The 27932-nt window shown below is 43.4% G+C and overlaps 1 protein-coding gene across 1 annotated transcript in view; it reads right to left on the reverse strand.

The window, feature by feature from the left end:
• Asph (aspartate beta-hydroxylase) overlaps window positions 1-27932 on the reverse strand; it is a 163450-nt gene that overhangs the window by 54881 nt on the left and 80637 nt on the right. The window contains exon 14 of the mRNA XM_038347167.2: window positions 406-491. Within this exon, the coding sequence (XP_038203095.1) occupies window positions 406-491 (86 nt within the window). The remainder of the gene's footprint in view (window positions 1-405; window positions 492-27932) is intronic.

A 27932-nucleotide genomic window follows, 5' to 3' on the forward strand; every position in this document is an offset into this window, starting at 1 on the left:
TTGGGCAGTGGCAATATCTTTTTTCTTATAATTTGAGTTTTACCAAAAGCAAAGGAATTCAGGACTAATACATATCATTTTTATTCTATACAGGAGGAAACTGAAGCCTGCAGTAGCCGAGCAGCTACAGAATCCATGCAGTCAGAGCCCGATGGAGGTGGACGGACAGTAGGTCAGAGGTCCTGATGCCCATCCTCTTCCCCTGCGGCCCTAATGCAGTGCTGCCCACGTGACTTGGCTCACACAGAAATGTGCCAAGGCATCCGGGAAGGTCACAGATGATTTCCTTCCCGTTTAGTAATGGGGTCACCATCATTATTACACTTTCCAAACATCTACAATCCCCCAAGATTTTAATGATGAAACCATTGCACATTGTTGTGCAAAACAAAAACAGCCACCTACCCTTTTCCGGAGCTTTTCTGCAGCGTCAAGCTCAGCCTTGATTGCTTTATCGAATTTGTTCAGAAGTTTAGGCTTCTTTTTCTTAACTGAAAGAGAGAGAGAGAAATGTTTTCCATTTATTTTGTTTGTTTGTTTGTTTGTTTGTTTGTTTTGTCAAGGCGGTTATGAGAAGGCCAGTTTTGCCGTCCATGTAACTGAAGGAGCCCCACCAAGGAGCCTGCGCTTAGCCTGTGGCTGTTGATGCCTATGTCCCCACAGCCCACCTGCTCTTTTCCTTCTTGCTTTTTGTTTTCAACATTTTTTTTTTTTTTTTTTTTTGGTTTTTCGAGACAGGGTTTCTCTGTAGCTTTGGACCCTGTCCTGGAACTAGCTCTTGTAGACCTGTCCTGGAACTAGCTCTTGTAGACCAGGCTGGTATCGAACTCACAGAGATCCGCCTGCCTCTGCCTCCCGAGTGCTGGGATTAAAGGCGTGCGCCACCGCCGCCCGGCTGTTTTCAACATATTTTTATTGATTATTTGGGAATTTCACATCTTGCACCATGATCACATTCATTTCCCAGTCCTCCCAGGTCTGCCCCCCTCCTTGTGACCTTCTCCAAATAGAAGAAAAGAAGGAGGAGAAGAAGAAGAAACCACAAGTCCAATTTGTGTTGCTTATATATACACTGGAGCATGGTCAAACTCCCGGTTGTACCCCCTTAAAGAAAACCTCGTGCTTCCCCACCCATAACCAACCAGGAGCCCTCAATTGTGGAGGGCTACACTTCACAATCCTTATCAAAATTATTGTTATCTTCATGGCTTCCTGTCTAGACTGTTAATTTTGGGGTGGGTGGTCATGGTAGCATTATCACGAAAACCTTCAATGTCTCTCATTTTCAACTGTGAGTCTGCAGTCATCAATGCTACTTCAAAAGTATCTTCCTTGTCCTTTACAGTCAGCATGACCAAGGACATCAACACGGTCTGCAGTGTCGGCAGATGCCACAGACTTCCAGGGCCCCTGGTGGCAGTGCGGACAGCAGACATGAACATGACCCTCTGTTGAGGCACAGGAAACGGACACCACCATAGTCCTCAAGAGCAGCACAGGCCAAGGACATAGACATGGCCCCCAGGACAGACAGGCTCATAGACATCAAGATGGCCTCAGGTGGCAGGACAGGCCACCCACAGCAACGTGGCACTCAGCAGCAGAATGGGCCAGGAATAAAACATGGCTTCAGGAGGCAGCACAAACCATGGACATTTGTGTGGCCTTCAGTGGTAAGATAGGCCATGGACATCAACATGACCCTGGGCTGCAGCAGGATCATGGACCCAGACATGACTCTCTCTGGGTGGTTCCTTCTTGTTTTACTGGACCTAGTTCCTCCTGCTTTACCTGGCGCAGGTGACTGCTCCTGCTCCCTGCAGTAGTCCTTTTCCATTGCACTGCTGGGTCCCCTACTTTCCCTCCCTATTCTCTTACATCTCCATGGGCTCCGTAGCTTCTCCCCTCTTCTGGACCCTGAATTGTCTTTGGGGGTCAGCTGTCAGCAGTTGGGGCTTTTATAGCTTAATTTTCATACTGAGTCACAAGCAATCGAAAACTTTTGCTTTATTTATTTATTTGTCTATTTATTTATTTAGCAATGCATGTCTGCCAACACAGATGGCTCAGTATCAGTAGATTAGAAACAGAGTCCCTTATTCCGCACATCCTCTAGTGGCCTTGCTTGAAGAGAATTCCACTCCATTCACCAGAAACCCTCATCGTCAGCTTGGTCAGAATGGGCAAGTGAGACAAGAGCAAAAGGGGGACAGTTTTCATCCTAAATTGAAGTGTTAGCCAATCAAGGCCATTTTTATTTTTAAATGTTAATGAGCATGGAGAAGCTTTAACAGCAATACAAGTTCACCCCATCCTTATTCTGGAGGCCAATGAACATGGTGTTGGAACGATGAGACCTGGTTCCTGTCAAGACAGGACTTGCAAACTCTCTTATGCTCCCTGTACCTCAGTTTCCTTACTTACAAAGGAGAGTGTGGACTGGTTTTCCAAAGATCTCTTTGCCTCTGATTTTCTTGATTTCAATAATGTTAGCAGAGCTCATTCCCCACTCCCCATGGTCTAGGGATTAAACCCCAAGAATAATACACCCCAGGAACATGCTCTAACCACTTCTCTTTCTACTATTTTGAGGCAAGTTTTCTTTAAATTTCCCAAAGCTACATTTGAGCTCATTCTGCATACCAGGCAAGTCTGGATGTTGTAATCCTCCTGCCTTAGCTGCCTAAGGTGGATTATAGACCTATACCATGATCAGCCACTGACTGAGCCTTTCAAAGTAGAACCATAACGGGCTGGGAAAGATGGTTATTTTGTTGAGTTTGGATAACTTAAGATGGCTCATGAGGATTCTGTCTACATTATAAGAAGACTTTTATTTTTCAATCTTTGTCAATACAAGTCTTTTTCAAAAAGTACAAAGAAAGAAAATAAGGCAGTTGTACTTCAAATCCTTGATTTCATATCTGATCCTCCTGCCTCCAATACAGGCTGGTAATAAACATGAGCCACCAGGCCAGGTTTTACAAAGTACAGGGATCAAGACTGAGCCCAGGGATTTCTACATGCAAGGAAAGCACTCTACCAAATGAGCTATACTCTGGGCCTCTATTGTTTTTCTTGTTTTAGTTATGAAACAAAGATCTTACTCTGTTGCTTAGGCTGGCCTTGAATTTTCTGTCTCAGGTGATCTTCCTACCTCAGCCTCCTAAGTCTCCTGGGTTTACTGGGTGCTTGTTATTACACCAGGGAAATTCTTTGTTGATACACAGCTGGCATTTATTGAGTGCTTAATTGGTTAAACACATGTCCCTTACCCAGGATACATATTCTGTAAACGGTGGAGCCAAGACTGGGTCTCGGGTTGTCCCTAGTAGTCTGCAATGCCAACATTCTTTACAACTGCTTCCTATCTCTGGCATCTGGCCCAGGCATTGGAAAAGTGGGTTGTTCGTGAGCTTTGATCATGATGGCAGAGTGGAATTAAGTATTAGTTTAAGTAGTGCATTGTACAATGGAACTAACTGAACTTTGTATTACTGTCTCTAAAGATAAAGGGAGCTTTAAAAACCATAGTAATTTTCCTTCATTTTGTGTCTTAAGCACCCAGTTACATTACACAGACACACTCTGGCTTAGTAGAAAGATGAGAGCATGGGGTTCGGTGTTGCCACTTCTGGGTGATTTAAAATATCTGGCTAAGTCAGATATCTGGCTAAGTCTCCATCAGTGCATTGTGGGTCTCTGACTCTGCCTACCTGCCATGGAAGATAATCAGAGACATGAAGCATCATACCGACGTTAGTTACAACTTGGACATATAGCATCTTAATTTACTTTAAAATTCTTTTATTTATTTATTTATTTATTTATTTATTTATTTATTTATTTATTCATTTACTGGCTTTTCAAGACAGGGTTTCTCTATGTAACAGTCCTAGCTGTCCTGGAAATAGCTCTTGTAGACCAGGCTGGCCTCAAACTCACAGATATCCACCCCCTCTGTCTCCCGAGTGTTGGGATTAAAGGTGTGCGCCACCACTGCCCGGCTAAAATTCTGCTTCTGAATTCAATGGAAATCTGTGTGAACTACTGTCTTAATTAGGGTTTCAGTTGCTGTGACAAAACCACCATGACCAAAAAGCAAGTTGGGGAGGAAAAGCATTGCTGCTAGTCGCTGCAGGAAGTCAGGACAGGAACTCAAACAGAGCAGGATCCCAGAGGCAGGGGCTGATGCAGAGGCCATGGAGGGGTTGCTTACTGGCTTGCTTCCCAAGGCTTGCTCAGTCTACAGAACCCAGGACCAACAAACAGCTCAGGGATGGATGGCACCACCTACTGCGGGCTTGGCTCTCTCCTACTGATCACTAAATGAGAAAATGCCTTACAGCTGGATCTCAAGGAAGCTTTTCCTCAGCTGAGGCTCCTTCCTCTGATGACTCTATCTTGTGTCAAATGGACATGTAAAACCAGCAAGTACAGCTATGATATTAGGAAATGTGTAAAGGTTCTTGTTTGTTTGTTTTTGTTCTTTTATTAATTTTGGATTTGCTCTGTCACCAAACACTTCCCAGGCAGAGCTGGTAGAAGTATGGGCAACTCCTCTGACCCACATTCTACCTATGGAGCCACACTGTCCTTCTCGTGCTCCCCAAACCCCATTAGGCTTTGAGATGCCTAATCCAAAATCCCACTCCGGGCAAGTGAGATGACCCACTGAGGGAGGCACGTGCTACTAAGCCTGCTGATCTGAGTATGAGCCACAGAATTCACAAGACAGGAGAGAAAGGACTCCTGCCAACTGCCCTCCGACCTCTACATGTGTGCTGTGGCACGGCACCTTCTCCTAATAAAAATAATTTTAAAAATTTGGAAAATTTTAAAACATATTAAAAAGATAAGAAACAAAATAAAACCCAAATCTGAAATGCTTGGTTGTATAAGGCTATCCTTCCAGCCAAACTCTGCCATCTTGTATCGGCTGGGTGGGCTTGCTTGCCAAAGAGCATCGTAGCTGGGCTTTTTGACTGTTAACCTTCCCTTTTGGAAGAAGATGGGGCAGGTTGGGTCATGGAACCCTCACTTGAGTATCCAGCCACCCCGCACAATAAATTGTCTGCAACTCCACACTCATTACATGTGGCCTTAGGGTCTCTGGGAGGGGCTAGAGGATATGGGTGGGGAGGGATGAATGGAGCAGACTCCATCCACACAGCCACAGGAAAGCTATCATCCCTGTTGTGTGTAGACCTTGCAGTGTGGATTTTCTAGGACAGTCCATGTACTTGCATGTGGCCCCTCACCCATTGCTCTGAGTCAGTCTAATCATCTCAGTGAACTCTGGTGAAATCACAACTTGGTTTGTTGTTAGGGCCTTACAAGGAGGGATACTGGTTGTTTTCATCTTCCTTAGGGAAGGAATTTCAGTAATGTGCCCAGAACAGAGCAGAAGTTCAAAACTTTCTGAGTAACACATGAGGTTACCAATCTGATACTTCAACACTTACAACTTTGTTTCATGCAGAAAGTTATTAAGTATTTATGCTGTTAGTGTGATAAAATAGATACTGACAAAATCAGCTCGAAAATGGAGAGGTTTGTTTGGATTCACAATTCTAGGATCCATCACGCAGGAAAGAACCATGGCTGGGAAGGCAGGCTGTGAGCATCCTCTGCTTCCTTATGGGTGGAGCCGGAGCCTGGGCTCCTGACAGCCTGACCATAAGGAAGCAGAGAATGATGAATGTGTGCACTCTGCTCACTTCTTCCTGTCTGTACAGTTCAGGAACCTGGCCTAAGGAATGGTGATGCCCATGGGTGAATCTTCTTGTATCAGTTAAAGTAACCAAAAAACAGTCTCTGATGTTTGTATCCCAGGTGATTTTATAGCTCCTAGTGTTGACAACTGAGATTAACCACCAGAACATAAATTAATTTCAGGCTATGTGAATTAAGTATAGATGAAATATAAATGAATTACATGGGTTGCATCCTCAAGGTTTCTCACTGGGTTTATGCAAATATTTTTAATGTTGGTCCAAAGTGTTTCTAGTTCCAAATACTCCAGGCAAAGGATACTCAACTTGTACAAGCATTCATCAAGATTATTCATGCAAAATATTAGTGACTGGCTTTTATTACAGTAGTTATCAAAGGTGGAATCTGGTGAAAAATCATGAAAATAACATTAATTTGAAAAGCAAAATGCTCTATGGGAAAGAAATATGAGATTATACTACAGTATCCAAGAAAAAGAAATGTGCTTTCCACCCAAGATGTAGGATGAAGCTCATAGTTACGTTAAGCAATTTTACTACATTAATCGTGGTAAATAACAATTAAGACAAATACAACTAAACATTTTGATCTTTCTAAATTAAGATCAGAAGTTACATTTGATATTTCTAAAACAAAATCACTAGTAAATTTCAACATAAGAAATAATAAGCCATGTGGGAAGGAGGAGGAGACCGTGAGGAAAACCCCTAGAGAATCAATCCTACGTCAGGATCTTTGATGTAAATATACCTGCTGAGCACAGGACTAGCATGCCTGCATCTGGAGTGTTTCTAACAGAACAGCAGGGAATGTGGGCTGGAGCTCTCCGCTATTTTCTCTTTCATTTAAAGGTAGGAATTGTGCAAGGTGTTCCCTACTGCTAAGCCTCCCACTGGTTCTGAAATCAGTCTGTTAGTACATTGAGAGACAGGCATGCAATTTGATGTTGAGAAACCTAATCAGCAGACAGTCGTGGAAGTGCTCTGGGTAGGGGCCTTTGTTGGCATTACTGCTATGTGATAAAGGAAAATTAATGTATTTGAGCCAAAAGCAACCCCTTCCGAGGCTTCGATCTCTAGGGCTACACACTTCCTAAGTATGAATGGGAGAAGAGGTGTGTTTGGACCACTTTGGGAGCTGCTCTGACCTGCCAGCCTTCTGCCGCAGTGTGACGGGAAGGGTGGGCAGTGCCCCCTTCCTTGCCTCCTACAGTGGAGAAATAATGGACCTTTGTTCCCCTCCAAATTAAATACCAACTACAAACCAGCAGGAGTCCAATATTCAAAGCTTACTCTGAACAGTGAACATAAATATTTTTTTAGTTGAGAGACACTAGCACAACACAGTAAACATTATATAAAGGGCAATTGTTTTCATCTGCCCCCTTGATGGAAAGACTATGAGATTCTGCTGGGAACATTCCGTGAAGCCAGCAAGTGTTTTAGTTCATTAAATGGAGTTGGCTGTCTCCCCATAGGATTATTTTAATAAATTATGCATCATTTCCCTTCTAGAGTAATAATCCTTTAACAGATGTGACCCCATATGTTAAATTAGAAATTTTAGACACTAAGTGATGTGCTTTTCTAGATGTAACAGAAGCCTCATCAGTGGCCAGGCAGTCCAGACTCCTTTGCACGGTCATTGTGAACACCATCAACGTTCAGGAAGGAAGAGCCCAATCACCGCTTAATTCCAGAACCAGCTTGAACAGTCTTGGTCTTCTGGTTCTCTAACCATTAACTGAGTATCTAAGCAACAAAAACCAGAGCCAGGACTGCAGCCCCAGGGAAGAACACATGCTCACACCGGGAGGATACCAGTCCCATCCTAGTAAGTAGATACATAAGGGTGAGGGTTGCTTGAAGTACATGCTCAGCATCAAACACAAGCATCAGATGTAGGGAAAAGGTAGAACAGGCAGCAGAACAAGTACATGTTCAAATAGCATTATAATGTGGGTAAAATATAGAGAGCCACCCATGTTAAACAGCTCCCAAAGAGTTACAGTAGCTCAGTACAATAGCTGCTGGTCATTAAAGTCAGATTTGTGGTCCCTAATTGCCAGCCTTGAAATTATGTACAACATCCATTTTCAAAGAGCAGAAACGTATGTAAGATGTATGTCAGAAAATTATCAACCAGATTGCATTAATTTTGTTTAAACAGTGCTTAAAGGTACTTTAATTTTTGCTTCCTTTAATATTTCTGTGAAATAGTGGTTTCCCATGAATGTCACAACCATGCCCTTTCTATACTCTCCTAGCCTTGCTTTGCACCGGTGTCTCTGGGAGAACCTAAAAGGAATAGGGAGCCAAGTCCCACTGATGAGTGGACAGCAAGCGACTCTGAGGTACAGCATCTCCCAGCTAAAGGCACGGCAGAGCCTCTTACACCAGTAATGGTCTAGGAATTTACAAGACAGCTTGTCAGTAATTTTCACTGAATCATCTCACTATCAACAGGTTCTGTAGATCTGATAAGTGCTACACAGCATAGCAACAACTCCCTTTAATTATTACATGGAAGTTCCGTGGGATTCACCATGGGTGTCTAAAACCAGTCGGATGATGGCAGTAAGAGAACTCTCATGAGAGCCTTTCACATTTGTCCCTGAAAGTAAACATGAACACTGGCTATTACAGAAGTTATTAATCTTGGCTCTTAGGAGAGATGATTGACAGGAGAGAAAAACCACAGACCTTTGGCAAGCAACCCACCAGTGACTAAAATCTTGGTCTCCAGAAAATGAGAAATGCTTTTGCTTATTTGGGTAACGGAGAGAGGATAAAATTATTTCTGAAAGTTTAACAAATAGGAAAAAAAATACCTGTTTAACTCGTACATTTCTCACCATGAACAAATATGATTTTAGTTGAGACTAGAACCAGAGACTTAAACCTGTAACTTGATATCATGAAGAAGCCAGTCATTACTGTTCTAGAAAGAGGGGCTGAAAATAACACCACAGTACAGGGGATGTTTCCTTCACATGCTAAAGTTATGATTAAATGTAACAACAGTCTTTTAAATATTTCATACAATACACGAGACAATGGTTTTCTAGAAACTATACATATGGGAGTGAAAGGCAGTCACTGTGAGGGCCACAAATCAGGTTTCTCAAGCTTTTTTTTTTTTTTTTTTTTTTTTTAGAGAATCCTAAAAGCAGACAGAGCAAACAGGTCATGTTCAAGAAGACAAAAATAGCGATGAAGAAATTTCCGCCAGAAGAAAACAGAAGGGGATGTAATGAAGTCACGATATCGATAACACACTAACCAAATAAAGTATCCCAACAATTTTATACCCAGCAAAATGCTTTCCAGAAACCAAAGAGGAGATGAAAGCGGTTTGACACATGTCAGAGCAGGAAGGACTTTCGGGAAGTATGGCTACTCCGTAGGAAATATTTCAGAGCGTCCTTCCTACAGATGATAAGTCGTCCAAGGAGGAAACATAAATGCACGCGAAGGATGAAGGGACCAGAAATGGTACTGACATGGGGGAATAACTTTATAACCAGATATAATAAATAACCAGAAATGGTACTGACATGGGGGAATAACTTTATAACCAGATATAATAAATAACCAGAAATGGTACTGACATGGGGGAATAACTTTATAACCAGATATAATAAATAACCAGAAATGGTACTGACATGGGGGAATAACTTTATTTTTCTATTGTTTAAATATCTTCAAAAACCTCATCTTTAAAAGATGATTTTAAGCAATAGTTTATAAAGAAAAATAAGCACAGTACTGGATGGGCTTTGGTGCACACGCAGAGGTGGTGTGTTAGGATGCAGCACAGTAGTGGGCAGGAGAATCGGAAGTGTATGAATGCACACAGGAAGTGATGCCATACAATTCAGGGTACAGGCTGAGCAGCTACAGGCGTATCCTACAAACTCTAAGGAAACCACTGTAGTTATGCAGCAAAGACATGACATACTTATGAATATTATTCAAATAATTTGCAAGAAAGCAGAAAGAAAAGAAGCACGAAGAGCTGTTGCCACGCACCGCACCCCCCTTGTCTGCGTTTGGTGCGCTGGCACCCAGTTTGTGAGATTCGGGCAAGAGGCTGGAGGTTAAAATACACCCAGGCAGCCCCTGGTCCACCAGAGACAGAGACAAGGGTCATCCCCAAGAATGCCCCCTTTATTGTGTTCAGGGGCAGATTATATAGAGATAGCCACGCCCCAGCCAAACCCACCAGAAACCACTCTCCTGCCATCAGGAACTCCTGAAGGTCTCGTGCTCAGAGCAGCTGTAGGCACTCAGATCAGGGGATACAAGAAATTCAGGACCTGGGGTCTCACTGCTCCCAACAAGCTGTGACAAGTGGAAGCCAGAACAAAATGCTAGATTTCCATCCAAGCGTACCAGCAGCCACACTAACTATAAATGCCCAATTTACTGTGGCAATTAAAAGATAAAGTCTTTCAGGTTAGGGAAAACCAAAACCAAATCAAGACTTAACCGCGTACTGACTACAAGGCAAGGGAGGTTAGCCCCTAAGATTCAGCACAGGACACACCAGCTACCAAATTCTCAGCACAAACGAGATTTATTCCCTCAGAGGAGCAAAGGCAGACCGCATGCAGCAAGAAAGCAGGTGTTTTGGTGTTTTTGCAAGAGTGGGATTTTAAGGAGAAAAGTATTGTCTGTGCTAGGGTGGGTTGGTAAATCCTGATTGGACATGTTAGCCAAATAAAATAATGAATTTTGATTGCTGGACCTTGGTGTTTTATCTCAGCAGTGAGTCAGCAGACAAATAAGGGAATGGACTTTGGTGGGCAGCTTTAGGAATGTAATCTAACGGTTTTTAGCAAAGGAGAGAAGGGAAAAAGGCAAAACCTGCCAGTGCCATGTTTGCCAGGCTCCTGCCTGAGTTTTCCAGGCTCAGACCTGCTGGAGCCCTTCAATAGAAGAAATACAGCCCAAATATAAAGACACAAACCAGTTTAAAACAACTGGATGATGAACGGAATGTTAGTCTAATGGAATAGTCTGGAGTCCTTACGTTCAAAGTCAATTTCAGGCCAGTGGATATTATCAGAAATGAAGAAGGCAAACTTAAAAAGGTAAGTCAAGAAGAATTAAGTTGAATATCGACGCCAATTAAAGAAATCAAACTTGTGGTTCAAAATCTTCCCACAGAGAAAATTCCAGGCCAGTAATCTTCATGGGAGAATTTCATTAAGTATTTCAAGAAGTAACAAAACATAAATTCTTGAAGACAACAGCCTATTTCTCAACTTACACCATGAGTCAGCATTACTCCTGAGATCAATAGCAGACATAGACATTAACATGAAAGCATCACTAAAAGCCAGCGTGCTTTACCAACGCAGGTGTAAACAATTCTAGGCAAACATTTGGCAAGCCTAGTCCAACCAGATAAAGGAAAATGTACAGTAAGGTTAACTCTGAAATATATACTACTAGTCCAACATTTGAAAAATCAATTAACGCTGCTTATCATACTAACACAAAGATGAAAAATGGAAAAAAATGTACAAGATATGAATAATATTTTTTTAAAATATCGTGACAAAAATCCCAAACTCAAGATTATAAAACAAGCACACTAATAAAAAATAGGAAAAGCCTGAGGAAACACTTCTTCCAAGAAGAGATAGTATGAGAAAGTTCAACAAAAATGCTCAGAATCATTTGTCACCAGAAAAACAAAAGTGGAAACCACATGGGAAATGAACACAGACCTATCAGAGTGGCTACAATGGCCAGCAATTGCTATGAAACAAGTGTTGGGAAGGATAGGGAAGAACTGACACTCCACAAAGAGAGTGTAAAATGAAGTTGTACATCCATGTGGACTAGCTTAGGAATTTCTTAAGACATTAAGGATATACCATATAACCCAACCATTCCATTTCTATATATCCCAAGGAAAATGGAAGCATGTGTCTACGCAATGACTTCTACACAGATTTCTTAATATATCTGTCACGCTCAAAGCTGGAGCTAATCCAAAGGCCTGAAAGTGGATGGATAAACACACTCTACTGTAGCAATAAAATTTCTAGTGCTTGTCAGTAAAAATGAGCTTTTATTACATACTGTTACATGAATCTCCAAATAATTGCTCAATGAAGTTCAACTCTCAAATCCTACACACTCAGTAATTACACTAACTCAGAGGCTGGGAAATGAAAGTGAACAAACAGAGACTTGGGTGGACCAGTGGCTGCCTGGGTGTGGAGGATGGACCAGTGGCTGCCTGGGTGTGGAGGGTGGACCAGGGGCTGCCTGGGTGTGGAGGATGGACCAGTGGCTGCCTGGGTGTGGAGGGTGGACCAGGGGCTGCCTGGGTGTGGAGGATGGACCAGTGGCTGCCTGGGTGTGGAGGGTGGACCAGGGGCTGCCTGGGTGTGGAGGGTGGACCAGGGGCTGCCTGGGTGTGGAGGGTGGACCAGTGGCTGCCTGGGTGTAGAGGGTGGACCAGGGGCTGTTAGGGGTGTGAAAGAGCAGAAGAGCACAGGGAAACTAACTTCCTTGCTTTGACATTTGTGATAACTTCAGACTGAATTTAGACAGTTTCTCTGACAACTAGATTTCAAGAAAATTATTATAATAAACATTAAAACATAATTACAATGAGAGTACATATTTAAAAATTTAGACAAATTCTGAAGGGCTGGAGAAATGGCTCAATATTTAAAAGCACATACTGCTCTTGTAACTCCAGCTCCAGGGGATCCAACACTCCCTTCAACCCTCCATTGTACCTGCACTTATGTACATACACACACACACACACACACACACACACACACACAAACACACACACACACACCATTATTAAAAATAAATTTTATGACTGGAGAGGTGGCTCAGAGGTTAAGAGCATTGGCTGTTCTTCCAGAGGTTCTGAATTCAAGTCCCAGCAATTAAATGGTGGCTCACAAAGCACCTGTAATGAGATCTTGTGCCCTCTTCTGGCCTGAAGGGGTACATACAGGCAGAATACTCTATACATAACTAATACATCTTTAAGGGAAAGAAAGTATAATTCTTAATATCACATTTGAGCACTTTCCCTGGATAGCGTTTAGGTTTCCATAGTCGATCTTAAGAACTTACAGTGGAATCTAAAAACAGTCCTAAGTGTGATATTGGTTCTGTCTGAAGTGTCGGAACTCCTCGCACAATTCTGTCAGATATAAGTGAGTTCTAAAATAAGTTTAAACACCTGTGCCCACTGCTGTGCGGTGGGAAATTCCAATACAAGATATGGCATATCCCTGAGCCATGGCAACAGTGGCTCTGAAGAACTTGGGCATGCATTTACTGTGAGGGTAAACAGAGTCAAACCCAGATCAAACAGAAACAGAAAACCAAATGTTTCAGATAATGGGAAGGGGTGTCACTTCTACTTGGGTTAGTGCAAAAGGAATTTAGGAGGAATCTGATGTTTGGAGTCTTAAAACACAGGTCTACTTTTGGGTGTGTGAGGGAGGAAAGTTGATTCCAAAGCAAAAGGAGAGTGTGGAGGTAGGGTAGGAAGGAAGTTAAGTTCAAGGACTCAGAGAGACCTTAGAGGGGCTTCCGGGATGCCAGGACAGGGCACGTGAAGGCCACAGCCACATGGCAACCTGAAGCCAGGTGATATGTTTCTCTGACAATGTCTTAGAGAAGAAAGACGGTATGGTGGTACTGTGGTACTCGACAGACAATATGGTGCTACTGTGGCTTTAATGGGTGACCCTAAAGGGCCAGTTTGCAGCTTTTCTGGGACATGCATAAGCACGAATAATGTAGTAGTAGACAGACCACTGAGATACAATGACCACAGGTGAAGTCAGAGGCCAAGAGGATGGCAGCAAAAGGAGAGGAACGATTAAATTCCTGGTATAAAAGGAATGACCAAATGTTAGAGGAAACCCAGTATTGAAAATAAAATTCAATTTTCTATGTTTATACTCAGTCATGTTGTTTATCAATGCTTTAGTGAGCATGCTGTCACTTGGAGAGAAGGTGGTGACATTCCAAAATATCACATATTATTGTCATCCCCAAAGATATATTAAGCTGTGATCCTTTATATGAATAATGTGGGGTTTATTTTTATGCAACAGCACACCACATGTTTTGGTTTTTAACAGATGGCAAACTCTTTATTCCACGGTTTTAAGCGTGCACACTGGGAATGCAAACTATTTATACAGTAAACACTTTAGCTGATCCTATCTTTGGACAAGTTTAATTAAAGAATGAGATACCAATTGCACAATCAAGGAGACTCAGGGGAGGAAGCAGGAACTTGCTTCTTTGCTGAATACATTATTTCACCCCAGCAATTTCAAGCATACATGGAAATGAATGGCACCGTGGAGTCTTACAATAAATCCCTCCAGCATTTAGCTTCTTCTGTTGGCTGTTTTCAAACCCCACTTTAACATCCAAGGTGGGAAGGAAACTTTACGTGCTATTTACTTAATGAGATGCCACCACGCGCATACCTCTAATGGTTCTCCACCACGCGCATTCCTCTAGTGGTTCCCCAGCACGAGCATTCCTCTAATGGTTCCCCACCACGAGCATTCCTCTAATGGTTCCCCAGCACGCGCATTCCTCTAGTGGTTCCCCAGCACGCGCATTCCTCTAATGGTTGCCCAGCACGCGCATTCCTCTAGTGGTTCCCCACCACGAGCATTCCTCTAATGGTTCCCCAGCACGCGCATTCCCCTAGTGGTTCCCCAGCACGTGCATTCCTCTAATGGTTGCCCACCACGCGCATTCCTCTAGTGGTTCCCCACCACGAGCATTCCTCTAATGGTTCCCCAGCACGCGCATTCCCCTTGTGGTTCCCCAGCACGCGCATTCCTCTAGTGGTTCCCCAGCACGCGCATTCCTCTAGTGGTTCCCCAGCACGCTCGCACCTCACTCTGCTTGTGGATGCTCACTTTCCATAAACCCACACTTCACAGAGAACCAGCTTTGGAGGATGAGCATCCTTCTCTAGCAATTAAGACATTAAGAACACCAGGACACTATGTCGGTGGCTTAGCACATTCATCAAAAGCCGCGTGGAAAAGGAACAAGCATGGATCATTCCATTTTTTTTTTTCTATAGCATATGGATTTAGAGATCAGGTGACTTTTAGCTTGAACCATACTTTTTGTTTTCTCTTGAAGCTGATCTCTCATAGCTTTGGCTGGTCTGAAACGCAAGCCAGGGAGTGATCTTGAGCTCCCGATACCCCTATCCTGCTCTCTCTCTCTCATGTCCTGGGATTAGCAACATGCACCACTATGCCAGATCTCTAAACATCTATGGTTGTGTTGCTGTTCTTTTGTTTGTTTGTTCTAAATCCATCTCCAGGAAAAGGAAGGTAAGAGTTGCTAAGATCTTATAGAGCAATGCACCAGAAACAAAGTAATACAATCAGGCGCCCTATAAAGAAACTGCAGGAATCCAAAACTGCGCATTACTTTACATGTGGCTAAAGAAAAGCTCCCAGTGGGAAGTGATGTGTTCAGAGTCAAAGGACAAAATAGGAGGAGTAGATCAGAGACCCCCCCTGCTCTGCCCAAGAATCCTTTGTGTTTCATAGTAACAATTTCTTGTTTTGAATAAGGGATTTCACACAAATAATAGGAACTAAAGTGCTTATGGGCAGAGGAAAAATTGGCTGTGTTAAAGACTGAACAGGTTAATACTCTCAAATCTCCTGCACTGCCAGAGAGGCTTACCACCCAATGTCATGATCAGACTCACACTTGAACCAAAAAAAACTCAACAGAACTCTCAGTCCTGGTGCCCAAGAAAGAAAAACCAAGTACCCACCCCCATCTTACCTCATCCAGTGCCAATGCCCTACCTATACTTGATGCTCTTAATCTTGAAGGCAATTTAAAGAGCCTTCTCATTTTTTTTTCTTTCCAACAAGTCTCTTCACTTGTATTTTATAATCACTGAGAAATCCTCAAGGCAGTGCACTGTCAAGCCATTATCAGACTTCTCAGGGGGTAGAAGACAATCTGCCTCTGGCCTCCTTCCTCACGGGCACAGAGGCATGCAATTAATGGCACAACAACACATACCCTGCTGGGTCCTATACTGCTTGACTCTCATGACTGTCTGCAAATGCCATGGAAAGAAATAGACCACAGAGAAATACACACGGGGTTCACAGCAGCAGTTAAAAAGCAAGATGCAGTATGAATCAAAGTGACAAGGGACAGAAATTAAGTGCTCACCCAAGTTCACTGGTTTTCTGTCGAGGCTATAATTTGCAATTAATGCTGTCCAGCCTCTGGTTAGCCGGATAACTCCAGTAATAACATCACCAATGTGTCGGTTGGTACCCGTGCTCACGAGTCAGTGATCTTTAGGGGAAGAGAAGCCAAATAAAGACTGTATAAACAAGTTGAGGTTGGTTTGTTTGTTTGGTTGGTTGGGTTTTTGTTTTGGTTTGGTTTTTGGTTTTTTGAGACAGAGTTTCTCTATGTTAACAGCCCCAGCTATCCAAGAACTTTCTTTGTAGACCAGGCTGGCCTTAAATTCGGAGATCCGCCTGCCTCTGCCTCTGCCTCTCGAATGCTGGGATTAAAGGCGGGTGCCACTACCACTCAGGTTGAGTGGAATTTTAAGTGTGTTTCACAAACTTGGACACAGTTAGGATGATAGCCACATAATTAACTAGGCTCCAGACAAAACATCCTTAACCTTAAAAGGGGAATGCTAACAAAATCCAGCACATGAATCAGGACCATGACAGACAGCGTCAGTCCCAATGGCACACTGAGGACTCAGAGTAGAGAAAGTCGCTGGACGGTGAGAGAAAGGAGTAAGTTTTGTTCTCCAAAGAGTAACACCGCCAAGGGTTGAGAGATGGTACCCAGCAGAAAGTGTTTCGTCAAAGAGCAATGCGGCCAAGGGTTGAGGGGCGGTACCCACTGCGCCCAGCTCCTTGGTTATGTTTTTTTATTACTTCAGTGTGTTAACAACAAGCAAACAAAAACAAGACAACAAGATGGCAGCAGAGAGTTCCCTAAAGTCTACACGTGAGACAGAACATGGGTGACAAAGAGGGCAGAGAAGGTGACAGAAAGGGAAGTGGCGCTCTAATCAAAAGGATGAGTGTACTGACATTCCAGGCTGCTATGTGACAGATTTCCCCGAGTGAAACAGCCAGAACCTGTTTGTTTTCTCTATTACTGATGTGACAGCCCAGCCTCCCCAACAGGGGATATGTTCCTAGCGGAGGCCCGAAGCTGCAGACACAGGTAATTCCCCGACCATGCTTTTTCTAAATGGGAACACCCATTATTAAGTTTAACTGGCAAATAGGCACACTAATGGGTTAATAGAAATGACAAATAAAACAGAACAAGTATAACCATGCTTTATCATAGAAGTCATGGCAATGTTTTTTTTTTTTTTTCTTTTTCAAAATATCTTAGTGTACTGCACGGTTCATGGTATGATGTAAGCTGATCCAGCACCCATGCGATGAAATGAAGTCAGGTGGGTCTTTTGGAGTTTGGACCATAGTGACCTTCAGATGGCAGCAACTTCTGTACTGGGGCATCGTTGAGAATGAGTAAGAGAAACCACAGATAAGGAGTCTGTCCTTTCTATTCTAAAGAGCACTTTTGTGTTTAAGGGAAAATATAAACTTTTATGGTAAGAATTACTACTCTAAATGCCAGCAGAAGCTACCAGTAGAACTATGAGATAGGCAAGGGTATGGGAAAACATCCTGTGGAATTCCAAATAAGCTAATTCTCACTGCACCTTTTAACTAACATGCTACCCACTTTTATGTTTATTTATTTACAGAAATAAACTACCCACAGCTTTATCTATTTATAGTACCTTTTCTTGAAAGTTTAATTTTATGTTAGTTTGGGCATACGTAAGTAACACACTAATCTTTAATTATTGCATATACCGATAGAAAGGTGTTGATAAAACATCTGACTTATTCGATTTAAAGATAGGGCCACAATTCTCACCCACCGAAAGACAAATCAAGACCCTAACAGAACATTTAAAATCCTCTACCACTGTATCTTCCTCGCCTTGAGAAGCCTGTTTTCCTTTCCTGCTCACACTGCCACAATCATTACACAAATTAGTGTTGGCAAAGGCGGAGAGCTCGGTGGGAAGCGTTAGAATGAGATTTTAATGATAAGGAAGAAGTCGCTATTATGCTCCTGCAGAGTGTTTGACTGGAGCTGCCCTCTGGTGGGAACAGGTGTCCTGGGCTATCACGTGCCCTACCGTGGAGTTCAGATCCTGCAAGGAAAACCGAAAACAAAGCGAACGTGTACTTCAACACAGCTGAAAGCCTCGGCTATACTTGCTGAGACTGGTAATATATGCTCAGCTTATTTAAATCACTGAAATTGCTGTAATTAAACTTCTCTCTAAATCAGACTTATATAAGAGTCAGAAATCTACTATAATTAACTTATCTGTAGACGTAATCAGACAATAACTGCTGAAGTATTTTAGGAACCACTAACGCTACTGTAGCTGTTGAGTGTAATGACGATAATAAATCTTTAATGGCAGTTATCTCATAACCTCTTCTCGCAGCTGCAGGGTGGGAGCGAAACTGTTTTCCAAAGCTTTGACCGAGCTGGTCTATATATTCTATTTCTATATTGCTCCTCTATAACGTGGAGAGATCACTAAGGCAGAGTGGTCTGACCTGAACTGAAACACTGGATGGCACAACATTACCTCGGTGGGATGTTGGTACTGATCCTGAGGAATATGCGTGCTTCTGGACGACGAATGACAGTGGGTTAAGGCATCACATGGGCAGATGCTACACAAACCTAACTCTACTGACCACAGCACACAGTATGTACATCCAAGGCAGTGAGGATGTATCTGAGTTCATGCATACCAGATGGAGGACCTACATAAGTGGAGTGATTGCCCCTTCACGACCAGTGTCGTCACAGCCAACTCCACAGTTCTTGTCTCCACAGGTGAATTGTTTAGAAAAGTACCACACTTCTCACTTTCTGTTTCCTAAACTTTCAAGGTCATCAAGCCTGTTAGTGTCTTTATACAGGTACTCTCTGACTGCGGAATAGACTCCTATGTGAAGGCCGGGAGATACTGTGAAGCCTGCTTCAAGTTCTCTAGCACAACCGAGAATGTAATTCTTTCTCGAATTATCCATCTGTGTATTGAACTTACCCAAACACCGCATCTGTAAGACATCAAACATGAAGCTAACATGTAAAGAAATAGAGAAAGAAACTGCATAATATCAGAAGACAGCGATCAAAATCACTAAAGTCAACAAGGAAAAGGAAAAGCAGTCCAACAGCTCAAGGAAAACCAAGTGAAAAGGCACAGCTAAATAATTCGGCCAGGGAAGTTCAAACCTGAGCTGTACAGCCTGCCTAATACGCAGGGTATCGGTGCAAACACTTCATTAAGCTGATGAAGTGACATCAAAACATTTAAAAGGCCTTTTGAAGGCAATGGCAGGCAGCCGCTGGAAGGCGCAGTTCTTAGAAGGACTGCCCCTGCTCCTGTGTGCTCTAAAGCCACGCTCATCAGCAGTGGCAATCCTGTCTTCTCGGAACAAAAGGCACAGTAACAGAGTGGCGGTTTGGGTTCTGTTTGAGTGCCTGGCTGTGTGATTCCTGTCCACCTTCATGGGTGGCCTCAGGAAGCATGGAGACAAAGCAGACACTCAAGGGGGCAATACCTGACAGCACAATGGAGTCACTATAGAACCTTGTGACATCTGTAGTCACTGGTTACCTTGTACAGTTTCTAGCTACATGAACTAAACTGCTTGCATATAGAGTGACAGCTGGTTTTCCCCAGAGGAAAGAAACTGAAACACTGTGCCATTTCACCTATTGCCCTGTTGGGAAGCCATACCCTGTCATTTCTGTAATATCCTATTGGTAGGATAGTGTCTTAGTTTCTTTCCCTTTGGCTGTGATAAAATACTCTGACAAAAGACACTTAGGGAAAAAGGGTTTGTTCTGGTTCACAGTTCTGGGCACACCACGGAGGAGAAGTCAAGGCGGCAGGGCTGGAAGCCTGGTCACGTCATCCCCGTAGCGAGGAAGGAGAATGATGAATGCCCACGGCTGCTCAGCTCCCTTCTCCACTAGTTCAGGATTCCGGCCAGGAATGGTATCTCCACAGTCATAGGGCCCAGGGGCCCATCTCTCAGGGGATTCTAGATTCAGTCAAGTTGGAAATTAACACTAACTCCCACATAAGGGCCAGCCCTCTTCTGTGAAGAGGGGCTGCCTGCACACAGGCTGAACACAAAAAGTCATGTTTCCCGGAGGCCAATGGGGATGTACCCTGGACAGAACTGCTTTTGCTGAAATAACCCAGTTACACTTCTCAGTCATACAGAGTGGGGACAGAACACAGGACACAGAACTGGCCTCAGGTGGGGAACTTAGAGCTGGCAGAACAACTAGGTTGTCAGACGGTGAAGAACAGAAGGAAGGGAAGCAAGTCCTGAGTATGAATTCTGCCCAAATCTCTGGCAAGTCCATAAGTTCTGCAGACACTCCCCACCCCCAAAGGATTATATTTTGGAAACAACAATTAAAGGCAAAAAAAAAATGGCCCAAAATACTAGTGGCTTTACACTGTAGAGGAGACAGCTGTTATTTTTTTTGTTTCAATGAGTTTGACTTAGTTCTTACCTGCACATCAACTCTCAGAAAGAACAAATCAGTTTCAGAATTGCTAAACATTGGAAACACAATCGAGTTTTTAACCAAGAGTTAGCACACATGCAAAGAAGACAGGAATCTCCTGGCTCATAACAGGAAAGAAAAACCTACCCAATAGCAATGGCTTCTACTGTGTTGAGATGGTGATCTATTATTAGCAAAACAGATCAAATCAATGATATGAATGACTGTAAATAATTAGTGAAGGGGGAGGGATTGGGAGGAGTGGAAGGAGAGGAAACAGCAGCCTGGCTGTAAAAATTAATTAAATTAAGAAGCAAAACAAAAGAACCAAAGAAAAATAAGTCATTAACTAATGAACAGATATGTCATCTCAATAGTGAAATAAAACTATTTTTAAAAAAGCAACTGGAAGTCCAGAGATGAAAAGAAAATAATCTAAAATAAATTTATTAGTGGGCCCAACAGCAGATTTTTAAAAAAAAATCAGTGAACTTTAACACACTATGCAGAAACTGCGGTCTAAAGGGGAAACCAAAACAGAAGCAAAAATATAAATCTCAGGGACTATTGAGATATTATCCCAAAGTCTAGCATACATGTAACACACGCATACACACCTGAAACTCCTCACACAAACATGCATCCCAAACACACACACACACACGAAATGCGCCCACACCCACAAACACAAGCACGCAGTACACAGACATATTCCACACGCTACACACAAACTAGCACCCACACCTACAAAGATGCAGGACACATACACACACACAAACATACACACCACACACACATATACATATTCACAAATATGCAGGACACACCACACACACACACACACACACACACACACACACACACGTTACCCCAGAGCAGGAGCTAAGAATGAGGCTTGGCTATTACTCGTGTCTGCTGTATTTTGATTTGATTACAACCAGGAACAAATAAGAACTCTCTAGATAAGGTGCCAGTTGCACCAAGTCAATTTCCTGGCTACAACTTAGCTATTTTAGCCTTTTCTTTAAGCTATGTTGCAAATGTGATTTTGGTCATATAAATATAACTTATTTTCTACTGCCGTCTGGTGTTTTGCTGGGGCACTGTCTATTTTTATCTAAATACTTTTTTTCGAAAACTTCACAATATAACTCTGAAAACACATCACTAATTGTACTTGACAATATAATGCGTATTGGTCTATATATCCCAAAGTCTAGCATACATGTAACGCATGCATATACACCTGAAACTCCTTAAACAAACATGCAACCCAAACACACATATGCAAACACAACACACAAACATGCACCCACACCCGCAAACATGCAGGACACACACACACACAAACATACATCACACACACACACACACACACACACACACACACACACACACACACAAATCGAGTATTAGTCTAAATCAAAGGAAATTACATAAAAGTTCGTAATGGAAACACTGTTTTGTTGAAGACTACTGCTCTCTCTTTCCAGGTCTAACTTCCATGCTAATCCTGGTCATCACCAGTCACCTGCATGTCTGTTGTAACCTCCTTGCGTCCTCTTGTGTCCCTCTGTTCCTTTTGTTGGCCAGAATGAGGTTCTGAAAACAAATCAGATCCATGGATCCCTCTCACTGGAGACCAGCAGGAAGTCCTGGCTGTGACCTTCCAAGTTCCCTGTGAATTCCTCAACCTCTGATCTCACCCACTCCAACAGGGCCCCTCCTCACATTCTTCACCAGTTACTATCACAACCAACACACAACTGCACTGAGCATGCGTGCCTTAGAGCCTCGGAATATTCTCGGTGAAGCCCAGACTCTCTCCCCACGTGGAGGACAAAAGTTCCTCTCTAAAGTCTTCAAATCTGTATTGGCTTGTCAGGAAGGGGCTGCACCTACAGCATCTCCTCCTGCCTGCTATTGTTTCTCCTGCTGCACACCCCACCCCTGTGTGTGTGTGTGTGTGTGTGTGTGTGTGTGCACGTGTGTATGCACGGGCTCATGCACCGCACATATGGAGGCCAGAGGTTAATGTCTACTGCCCTTCTCAATCTCTCCTCTTCTTCCGATTTTAAGGCAGAGGCTGTCATTGAGAATGAAGCTCGCCCATTCAGCCACACTAGGTGACAAGCAAGCCCCAGTCATTGTTCTGCCTCGGCCTTCACAGCATCAGAATCATGGGTGTCCTAATTCAGGCTTCAGGGCTGACACATTTCTGACTGAGCCATCTCCCCAGCCCTCCTTTTCACTGCATGTAAGACACATGTGACTTGTGTGTATGTATGCGTGCACACATATAAATATACATGCATATATATGCATACAGATAGATTTGCTAGGTGGTGGTGGTGCATGCCTTTAATCCCAGCATTCGGAAGGCAGAGGCAGGTGGATCTCTATGAGTTTGAGGCCAGTCTGGTCTATAGGAGCGAGTTCCAGGATAGGTTCCAAAGCTACAGAGAAACCTTGTCCCAATAAATAAATAAAAATAAATAAATAAACACACAAAGACATATAGATGGATTTATAAAGAGATGCCTGCATAATTATATGTAAATATTCTAAAATCTGAATTAAGTCCAAAATCCAAAGCATTTCTGGCTCAACATAGTTTGAATATCAGCCTGTGAGAGCTCTAATTTCATTTTATTACTGTTGCAATATCCCTGGTGCCCCTAACAGAGCCTGGCAACCAGACGTGAACAGGTGCTGAATGAGCGGATAGGACAATGAATGTGACATTGAATGTGACAATGTAGCAAACTGCCTGTACTCCACTGGTTTGTAGCTCACGCTTGCATTTAGGCTCTGGAATATGAATATGTGGGGAAAGATGACATCCAGTGGAGAGAGACTGATATAGCAATTTTATCTAAACCAGATTAATAATCTGATTCAACTTTAAAATTTATCTCGGGGCTGGGAGACCCTGGAGGGTAAAGTGCTTGGTTGGAACACTAAGGACTCAAGTTTCCATTCCCAGTAACCATGTAAAAGCCCAAACGAGCAACCCTATGCTGTGGGCAGCCAAGCAGATCCCAGGGACTTGCTGGCCAGCCTGACTAGCCCATTGGGTGAGCTCCATATTCAAAGAGAGATCCTGTCTTCAAAATAAGGTGGAAATCAGTAGAAGGCATCTGACATCAGCTTTTTCTGACCTCCACACAAAAAACAGGCGAGGGCGTGCACACACAAGCATAGGAGGGCACATTTAAGTTTACACGTGTGCACGGGCATGCACGCACACACACACACACACACACACACACACACACACACACACACACACAAGCAATAAACTTGATTCTCTAAAAGGGTCATAGAATTATTAATTCTGAAGAAACCATACAGCCCTTCTCCAGAGTACTGTTCTTATTAGTAATGCGCTTCCGTTTGTTAACTTTGGCTTTTTGCTTTGGAGACAAGGTCCTGCTAGGCTGCCTGGCCTGGTCTCAACCTCACGATTGTCACCTGGTGCTGAACTTGCAGGTGTGACCCATAGGTGATACTCATTCCTGGTATGAGATGATATAGACGGAAAATCAGGGAACCTGGTAAATCATTCTAAGAAAAATTTGTTATTGTTACTCTTGAAAAATCCCCTTCCTATTCCTGTGAAGTTAAGGCAACGGCGGTGTTTCTGTGAATGCCAATTGGGTGGTGTCATAAAAACAGACATTTCAGAGGCCTAGTGTGGTGTTAGTGATGACTGCCAACTCAACAAAATCTGAAATCACCTAGTGACGTGTCTCCAGGCACACTGATGACGGGTTACTTAGATTAGCACGTGAGCATGCCTGTGGGGAGTTTCTTGATTAGGTTAACTGAAGTAAGAAAATCCACCTTAAAGGGGTGGAGCACCCCTCCGCGGGCTTCGATCCTGAACTGCACAAGGAGGAGGGAATCAGTGCAGCATGGACCTTCCATTGTTCCCCTCCTGCAGGCTGAAAAGCCAACATGCCTGCCTACATGGCGCTCCCACTGCCTTGACTTTCCCAACACGACAGTCTGTATGTAACCTTGAACTTTGTATCTTTTCTTTCTTGAGTTGCATTTGTCTGGTTTCTTAGTCACAGCAACCGGAAAAACAACTAGTTCACCTAGTGACTGCGTCTCACCGAGTCTTAGCCATGATCCCACCAGATGTTGAGGATAAGTTGGAGACAAAATGAATAAAATCCTGCTCGCGACTGCTGACTCCCATTAGCTCTCAGCATTTACAGCCCCCCTTCTACTCTTTGTGGAGCAGCACCCCTTCAACAAATTCTGTCAGTTAAACACAGCTCTTCTAAGAAGGATGCTCTGTCTCCAGCCCTCCCTCTGGTTATGTACGTCTGGCTCCGATGGCCGGCCAGTGACAAGGAATGGCAAAAGAGGAGCAAGGGCACGAGGAGATGCTAAAACAGCCCCAGGTGCATGTGCATATCATATAAACTTTTAGGTCATTGGAACGTGAACTCTTGAAATGACACATAACTGGATGTACCTGCTAGGGAAACGCTGTGATACCCAGGATGGTCTGGCTGTGACATACAACCCGGTTTCTAAAGATGTGAGAAGACACAGCTTACAGGGCTAGTAAGGTAACCAGGATTCCCTAATGAGGATCTTCATCCTAAGGATGGAAAACCGCAAACTGGGAATAAAGGACAAACAGCTGTCGTCTCTCCTTCCCATCCTCTAGGCTTCCTGAGGAGTGAGGCGGGGATGACTCAGTGCTGGCAATGACCTTGGTCCACGTCTGACCTGAAGCCTTTTAAGGACGTGGTCAACACTGAGCACTGTAGATCATATCGGACATTGCCTCATAAAGCTAAACTTAGTCAATTTTGATATTTTTATTTTGAAAAATATATTTTTCAATATATATATATATATATATATATATTGCCACCACATCTGGCAATATAGTGAATATTATATTTTTATTTGGAAATTAATGTATTTCACATTGAGTGCTAAAACACCTTTGTTTCTCTGTGACGGACATGGGTCTTTAAAAAAGCCTGTCTTAGCTCCATTAGCATGCTGAGACAGCTAAATTGGACCTGGAGGCCAAGTCAATTACTGCTAGAAGTAACCCACAGTCCAGGTCTCTGAATAATGGTAGCTGGCTGAATGCTGACAATAACAACAGCAGCAACTACACTTTCCACAGGAACTTCTACTATGACATGCACGATGTCATATGCTTATCTGGATAGAGAAAGCAAATGCAGAGTGTTGAGAACGTGTCTCAAAGGTAGAACATCTGTCTAGCATGCACCAGGTGCCCCAATTCGATCACCAGCGTCACACACATGTATACACAACTTGTAAGTCAGGTTTTATAAAGTTTTCTTTTCCTTGTTACGTCTATGCTCCAGGACGGCACTGTATAGTGATGTCTCGTGTTCAAGCCCTATGCACCCACACATGCTTAGTCACAGATCATGCTATCTGTTATCTCCATCTCCCCCCAATCTTCTCTTCTGCCTTTCCCCCACTTCTCTTTGAGTCTCTCTCTCTCTCTCTCTCTCTCTCTCTCTCTCTCTCTCTCTCTCTCATCTATATCAAGCTGGCCTCAAGCTCACGGTCCTCCTTCAAAGTATTAGGCTATGAGTAAGCACCACCACATCTGGCAACAGCTGTCTTCTTGCCCAGTATCACCTATTAGCATTGCCTAAGAGTGAGATCCAGTCTCTGGCTCATGCCCCTACATTTTGCTCCAATCATTCTCCTTGAAAACTGACAAACTTCCTGAGGACAGTCTTCTTAAGATACCTCCTTTGCGAGTTCTCAGGAAGTCAAAGGGAGTCCTTTAAATTAACATCCTTGTAAGGACGTTATTCATCAGAATAACAATATGGAGTCTGCCTTCTCTGTTTTTCCCCAGAATCATTTTTTTAAGTTACACAGAATCATTTTTTTAAGTTACAAGCTATATACGAGGGTGTCTGTGGTTGGAGGTGGGGAGGTCTGCTCATGAGCTAAAGCACTTGCTGTGTAGGAATGAAGACCTGAGCTCCCCTGCCCAGAACCAATGAAAAAGCCAGACTTCAGAGCACAGGCATCTGTAACCCCAGTGTTTCTGTGGGGAAATGGTGGGAGGTAGAGGCAAGAGAAATGAATCCCTCCCGTGGGAGCTCTGAGGGTGAGAACTAACACCCAAGACTGTCTTCCAATGGCCACACACCAGCCATAGCATGTATTTACTTGCATTCACACACACACACATACACACACACACACACACACACACACACACACACACACAGGGTGGGAAGAGACAGGAACTAACAGGCACAACTCATACCAAGCAGTCAGTCACGTGACCACATGCTTTGCTGACTCCCCATGGAAGGCCTCATCCTCTCTGAGGAGTGGATGGGGGATGGGGTGGGGAGAAGGTGGTGGGGAGCAGGAGGACTGGAGGGAGAGGAACTGCGATTGATATATAAAGTAAGATTGTTTTAAAAATAAAAGAAAAAAATTAGGTAGCTGCATAGACAATTCACTCAGTAGTCAGTATCCATATTTTGTGGTATGTGGGTGGTATATGTGTCTGTGTATTTACATATGTGCACACATCAAATGTACATTTTTGTGCACAGGCCTGCGAAAGCCTGCAGTCAGTTCTGGGTGTTTTCTCCTCATCTTTCTTTGCCTTATTTTTTGAGGCAGAGTCTTTCAGTAACCCCACAGCACATTGATCCATATGGCTATACTAGCTGGCCAGTAAGAGCCAGGGATCCGTCTATCGTACCAGAGTCATAAACACAAATTATTGGTTTTTATATAAGTGCTAAGGAATCCGAACTTGGGTCCTTGACTGACTCGGCCATCTCCCTAGCCTTAACACTGCATATTAACCAGACATAGTATCTGCCTGGTATTCTTGTAGATAGCAGAGCTACAACAAAGAAGAAATACATAAAAAACATCTGTCCCAAATGAGCTCTCTTTGTGGGATCTCAAGCACTGCCAGAAGCCACAGTGCTACATCCTGGAGTCACGGCACTGGGTTAAAGAGACTTGAGCAACATACGAAGAGCACACCTAGACAAGGGAGGGGGATGCTGGTTATGGAAGGGTCCACAGAGCTCCCCACCCCTGGAGGAAAATTAGGCAAGGAGTTCACATTCCAAATACAAGAAGGAGGTATGGATCCCATGTGGGTGTGCCCTGGGCCACACTATCAGGTCTCCTTAATTTACACGAACCAAAATTCTCAGGGTACTTGGAAGGCAAGTGAGAGTGGACATGTGCCCAGAAAGCAGGGCACCATCTTTCTCCCTTCTCTCATGCAGCGCCTAGGGTGGGACAAGAGACCTAAATCTCCAGACCCTGGGACAAAAGCCCTGTTCTCATTGTGTTTTCCCTGTCCCTCACATCAGCAAGCTGAGTCCCAATTCTCCCCCTTGGATGTAGAGAAGACACAGGGACGAGCATTCCAACTCCATTTGTTTTAGTGCTTAGGAGTTTCCTGGGAGATCCAGCTCACCTTAGAGCCCTCTGTCCTATGCTTCT

Source organism: Arvicola amphibius, chromosome 11 (genome assembly GCF_903992535.2).
Source record: "Arvicola amphibius chromosome 11, mArvAmp1.2, whole genome shotgun sequence".
Lineage (NCBI taxonomy): Eukaryota > Metazoa > Chordata > Mammalia > Rodentia > Cricetidae > Arvicola > Arvicola amphibius.